Source organism: Lactuca sativa, chromosome 2, assembly GCF_002870075.4.
Source record: "Lactuca sativa cultivar Salinas chromosome 2, Lsat_Salinas_v11, whole genome shotgun sequence".
Lineage (NCBI taxonomy): Eukaryota > Viridiplantae > Streptophyta > Magnoliopsida > Asterales > Asteraceae > Lactuca > Lactuca sativa.
The window spans coordinates 235,416,597-235,423,072 of NC_056624.2; the positions used below are offsets into that span (position 1 = coordinate 235,416,597).

Below are 6,476 nucleotides of genomic sequence, written 5' to 3' on the forward strand. Positions count from 1 at the left end.
TGTCAAAAACCCGTTCCAAGTTAGAAATAATCCCAGGCATACACGTGTTGAGAAATAGGCTCGAACTCGATGCTATCAGGCCAAAGCAAACGCCTACAAGCCTAAGGGACTTGTTAACATATCCCTCAAATGGAACAACAAAAAGAGAATTCAAAACTAGTACCGAGCTTGGCCTGAGCTGAACTCAGTCAGACCAATTCCGAAGCCTTGGCCGGGCCTTCGCTAACGCGAAAGACATAGGCGTGACAGTTATGGTGCAGAGTAGTGCTATAATCTCCTCACCAAGGGATAACATCCCGACGAGCGTAGGACCATTCAGAGTGTGCCACGTGCTCGTTAGACGATAACCACGATCTTTGTAATAACTGAAAGATCCTCCTCTAGCCAATAAGGAAAGGATGTAAAAAGGACGTGACAAAGGATCTTCCAGTAGGAGTCCGCCACGTCACAACCCATGAAGGAATGTCCAATAGAATCCGTTGAGGTCCACATACCTCTGGAACCAGGCATACAAGGATCCTTCTTCCTCGTGAAGAAGGACGACTCTCTTTCCAGTGAATATTCTTTCTCTTCTTTGAGAACAATCACTAACTAGATCGTCGGAGCTTCGTCCCGGGAATCCTTCCCAGATGTCGACTAACGATCTATTTTCCATTTTTGTATTGTGATATCAGGAGAGGACATCTACACTGAACCCATCGGCAATCTCATCTCTACCGTCTCCAACATATCACAACACCACCATACCCTCACCTTTATCCCGCAACAGCCTCACCCCACCTATTTTTCTCCAAAACAGCCCCATCGGTATTTTGTTTTCCTCTATGCATTTCACCTCCACACACACACACACACACACATATATATATATATATATATATATATATATATATATATATATATATATAGAGAGAGAGAGAGAGAGAGAGAGAGAGAGAGAGAAAGAACCCCTTTCATAATTTACATTATAACTCCAAACATGCTACATGCATATTCATAAACATATTTTACATATATGGTCTTATTACAAAAGACTGGATACAAACCGACTAATGAGGTTTTTACAAAGTTTTATATATATATTACACAATTTCCCAAGAATTTATACACCAAATACAAAAGCTATAATGTTATCTATTCTACATCTTCTAACAGTACATAACTATATTGGATGCTTATCACCTGCAATAATTTAAACACTGAAAGGTAAGTGGTGACGCTTAGTGAGTTCAATAATAGATACAATATAATGCTATGCCATATATATACATCAATCTGACAGAAGCAAAGAGGAACAAGGAACAACAAAGGCATATGTGAATCATGTGACAGGGTTTCCATATCAATCGGTGATTTGATTCAAAGATATACAATCAATGAGACATAACAATTTCAATACTTGATATACATCAATAAAGCTTTAGGCTAATTGGCACAAAAGACATGCAATTTCTGATTTAACATTTTGGTAGATTTTGCAGGCTTTTAGCCCTATCTAACCTTCTGCCAATGTCATAATGGTAAAAGTCATTCTCTTACGAGACATGCTCTACACAGCCAGAGGCTACATACCAATACCATTGTAATACTAGTCCTTTCACCGATCACATGATTAAAGGTATAGCTTTGCAACTATAATAGCACGGGAAAATAACACGGAAAATCACATAGCTCATATAACACATAACATACAATTGTTCCTATATATTGAACTCGCCGTGAAATAACCGAATGTTGCGATGAAACTACCCCTTAAAAATGTGTCTTACCATGCGTGTTCATGTCGTGAGTATGGTCAGACCTCGATGTTTGTGTTCCAAACTTTAGAAATTCATATCTTTTGCATATGAGCTACATTTTTGACGTTCTTTATATCCACGCATAGGTGAGATTATGCTCTACAACTTTTCGTTTAGACTTCGTCGGCTAATTTTGACTTCATTTTTAATATTATATTTTTAACAGGTCGGGACAGGAAAAGTCCATTAAAAATTCATAACTTCTTCATCCGATGTCCATTTTCGTCTGTCTTTTTACCGTTGAACTTCTATTGACGAGATCTTCGATTCTCGTTTAGGTTGTGTCGGCTAAAAATCACTCGATCTTTATTTCAAGTTTTTAGTTGAATACTGCTATGTCACTTCTTAGAAAAATCATAACTTCCTCCTATGAAGTCAGATTTGGACGTTCTTTTTATGAAAATTCTCGGTTTAACAACTACTACGACTTTCTTTTATATCACTAGAGCTAAAAAGTAGTTGATGAGAATAAATCTCAGATCGTTTAGATCTTTCACAGGTAAATTGATGAAGAACAAACAATTCAAACACAATACGATTATGAACACAGTATGGAATCAATGTAAAGCTTATGATTCAAATATAGTCACGCCTCAGCAGAGCTCGATGAAGAACTTCCACTGTAGAGGCAAGCCAGGGTTTACAATACTAGTGAGAAAATAATAAAAGCATTACTAACAAATGATGCATGCATGCACATTAAATACTACAACCCTATAGTAAAATAATTTACGGTTGGACAGGCCCAAACCGGATACCAAAACTGGGCTAAGGACCGAGCCCATGATGCAACACTATAAGCCCAACAATCTCCCCCTTTGTGTCAAATGAGGCGAGAGATTATTTCTGTTGAGCAGGCTTCACTGTCTTGAAAACTTTGAACAACCGAGGAATGATAGGAAGAAGAGTCTGCCGAAATTGAATATACCATCTCAGCATGTCAGTAAACAACTTTTTTTCGGCTGTTGAGTTCTGATTACACCTCTGAATGATCTCTAAAATATGATCCAAGCAAGGAGTTGAGAACAGGTGCTTATCAACAAGAGTGAACATGCATTTTTGACCTTTGCCCCTGAGAAACATCACAATATGATATTTTGAGTCAATTTTGCCCTTGATCATTGTATTCACATCGCCAGCTCTTCCCATTGGTTTGATCGTGGTTCGCTTGTGAATAGCAGATGCGATTTCTTGATCCATCTTTGCTACTTCATGAATGTAGCAAACAAGCATTCGCTTGATGTGGTCTAAAATCGGCTGATACTCCTGAGGATTCGACAACAAAATGTTGTTGAGGAGTATCCAGTCGTGAGGATTGAGGTTCGGTAGATCAACCAGAGAGAAATTATGAACCGAGCCTTCAGAGCCTCGAGTCACTTTAAATTTGACGTTGATGAACTTCCCGACTGAATAAGGCTTCAGTACCTTGACGGTAGTAATCTTCTATGAGCACCAAGTCAAGTACTGTGGTTGAGCGAACTCCAGATAAAACTCTAACAGATCCCGATCCACCTTCGGGTCCGGCGAGGGGATGGCAGCAGTGGAGTTGAAGCAATGAAAGATAAATGCCTTTCGAGTGATTGGCATGTCAAACTGTGCATCCTTTGAGTTTTCAAGGCCGAACGACATGACAGGTTTGAGCCAATGAGTACTCGGTTCTTCTATAGCATCTCTTTGAAGCAAATCAATGGTCCACTCTGGAAAAATGGACTTATTTTTCTCCAAGAGCTCCTTTTGTTTTTGCTTCTTCTCCAGCTCAGCTGTTTGTTTCTTGATCTTTTCTGCAAACTCTTTCTCAGAAAGTTTTGTTTTCTGAAAAGGCTTAGAGGGAATTTCACCCAAAGTATCTTCATAATAATCATCATCATTATCTGTATCATCTTCACCAATTTTCTTTTTCCTCTTATCCCTTTTGCTGACCGAAGCTTCATTATCCTGCGGTTCAGCTGTTGACTTAGGTTCGGGAGGAGGTTAAGTAGTTTTTGCAATTTCTCCCCCTTGTTTCGGCTGGACACTAGTCACTGAAACACCCTCAATCCGACTAAGGATATCCAAAGTATTTATGAGTTTTTCAGCCAAATGGCGTCTGATGGTTATAGTCATAATGGGATCATGTGCATCAAGAAGATGAAGTAGAATGGAATGAACGTCACCTACAGAGCTTCGAATTACCTCCCTTTCAGACTTTAAATCATTAAGCTCGTTTGTTGCAGTGCAAAGCTTGAGGTTTTGCATTTTCAGTTGAGAGGTACGCTTGTCTAACTCATCCATTATGCGATTTTCGACAGCCAACTTTGCTTCTAGTTGAGTCAGACGATCATTGACATTATCGTGAAGGGTGGCATTGGCAGCTTCAATGTCCTGACGAGTGGCTGCAAGACTAGTCATTTCAGCTTGAAGAGAACGCTGAAGATTATCAACCGAAACATTCACTGTCTGAGAGTTCTTTTGAGCACCAGCCTGCAAAGAATCAAGGAACAATTGAGACTTAGAAATTAGTTTATCGACTTTTGCGGTCGCTTCTTTGCACTCTTTCGTTGAAGCTTCAACAGCAAGAGAGGCCTTTTGGCACTGGGAGGTAGAGGCATCAATGGCCTTTGCTGCAGCAGAGAGAGAAGCATCATGTTCCTTTACAACTGAAGAGAACAAGGCTTTGAGAGCAGCGTCAGAATAAGCACCAGTGGAAGAGGAAGAAAGCAGCTGATCAAGCTTTTCAGTAACAGCCTTGAGATGGCGCTTGGTTATAGCAGCATCTTCGTCGTCATCACTTTAGACACGGTAGGGACTGAAGTATGTGGAATCAAACTCTAAGTCCTCACCACCAAGAACTGTGTTGGTGTTAGTGGATTGGGTAGGAAATAATGGTTTGGTGGTTATAGGAGGTTCGATTGTGACTGGAGGTTTAGTTGTTAATGGAGGTTCGGTTGTTACTGGAGGAGTGGGTGCCGAAGAACGAGCCCCCGTATCAGATACGTTGGTTCCAATCCAGTAGTGGTGGTAGTTGTAGCTTCTGTAAAAATTGGAGCAGAAATGGGAATAGTAGTTGATGGTTGAGATGTAGTGATAGGAAAAATAGGAGGGATAGAGACAGGAACATAAACTGGTGGAGGAGAAGGGGCTTTGGACCGAACAGATACCTCTGGTGTAGGCGAGTGAGGCGGTGTATCACCACGTGCCGAACCCTCATCCTCTGAGCTTTCGCTATTAGATTCACTTGGAATAGGTGTGGGTTGAGTAGGTGGCACATACTCTGAGTCAGAATCACTTGAAGATTGAAGAGTTAGTCGTCGAGCTGGTTTTTTGACTTTCTTCGGCTTAGGTTGAGCGGGGGCTGCTTTCTCTGACTTTCGCTTCCTAGGTGTTTGAACTTTGGAAACCTTACCCCCTTTATCTCCCTTGGTTGGTTTAGTGGCCTTCACCTCCTTTTGTGTTTCTGGTTTCTTTCCCCTCTTGGCCGGCTTGTCAACTTCCTTAATGGAGCGAGTCATGGCAGGAGTGAGTTCCCTTGGGCCCGAAGAAGGATGCTTCTTGTATTCTTGAATAACGTTGCTTGCGTCAGACATGCAGGCATACATAGCTGCTGGGATCGATCCAATGAAGGAATACTTGGAAGGATCTGTGACAATGATCTTCATGGTGTGAAAGGTTGCGATAGAGGAAAGAAGAGAGTCCGCCATGATTGGAACATGGAGACGATCCATCCCCCACTTTGTAATAATGGAACAATATCGACCACATGAAATCTTTGAATGTCGAGATGAAGAATACAAACTTTCAACTAGTTGTTTCCAGATGACCGCCCCATAGTCCAAGGTAATCCCATGATACAACCCGTAAAGCACAGTCATAAGGACTTGGTTGCTCCGTCTGAGTCGGCGCTACGCTTTGATAGACCTTTGAAAAGAAGAGTGAAGATACCATTCCATTGAGGAGGAAGGCAAGACTTCTTGAATTTGGTAACTATGGTTAGGGTTTCTTTGTACCCCATTTGGTAGAACATGGAGAATAGTTGACCAGTAGTAATCAAGTTGGGGTTTACCAGAGTGGGTTCTTGAGAAAGACCAATTAGGGCACATAAGCGATTCTTAGAGATGGAGGTCTTCTTGTTGTGAATTTCAAAGTGAATCCTCTCAACGACCTTGTCATACTAAGCGGTTGAATAGATGTGTGAGATGCAGGCCATGGGAACAACTTCGACCTTTGTAGGAGCATCGACGAGAGGTGAGTACTTGAGACATTCGACGACGTATAGCATGTAGGGTTCATAGATGAAGGGAGTAAGATCAATGCTGAGGTTTTGTTGAGGATTGATGGTGAGAAGGTTGGAGTGAACAGAAGTATCTTGGGCAGAAGATGATTCTGCCATTGTTGAAGCTTGAGAAGAAGAAGATGAACAGTGAGAGAAATCCCCCTTTTTCTTTGAGAGAATTTGTAAGTGATAAAAGAGTAAAGAGGAGCATGCCAAATCCTTTTATACGTACAAGTAGGAGATAGAAATATCCGGCTAAAATCTTGGATTAATTAGAAACCGTGCCTGATGTGACGAAGTGAACAATTGGCAACCCCAATGCTGACACAAGAGAGAGAGAGAGAGAGAAAGAAAGGACGTTTCACTGTTACGCGCCTTTCCATAAAAAGTGCCTTTTTCAAATCGTCAAAACGATTGGATAACTACTG

The 6,476-nt window shown here is 41.1% G+C and overlaps 1 protein-coding gene across 1 annotated transcript; it reads right to left on the reverse strand.

The window, feature by feature from the left end:
- Positions 1-3,242: 3,242 nt before the first annotated feature.
- Positions 3,243-5,476, reverse strand: LOC128132503 (uncharacterized). Its single transcript, XM_052769111.1, has 3 exons — positions 4,773-5,476; positions 3,972-4,566; positions 3,243-3,752 (listed from the first exon to the last, which is right to left on the reverse strand). The coding sequence occupies exons 1-3, from the start codon at positions 5,474-5,476 to the stop codon at positions 3,243-3,245; spliced, it is 1,809 nt and encodes a 602-aa protein (XP_052625071.1).
- Between the last annotated feature and the right edge of the window lie 1,000 nt (positions 5,477-6,476).

Coding starts and splice junctions, on each gene's coding strand:
- LOC128132503 (XM_052769111.1), bottom strand. CDS start 5,476: ATGGCGGACTCTCTTCTTTCCTCTATCGCAACCTTTCACACCATGAAG. Junction 4,567..4,772: donor ACTACTGGATTGGAACCAAC/GTATCTGATACG, acceptor CCGTGTCTAAAG/TGATGACGACGAAGATGCTG. Junction 3,753..3,971: donor ATTTAAAGTCTGAAAGGGAG/GTAATTCGAAGC, acceptor CCCGAACCTAAG/TCAACAGCTGAACCGCAGGA.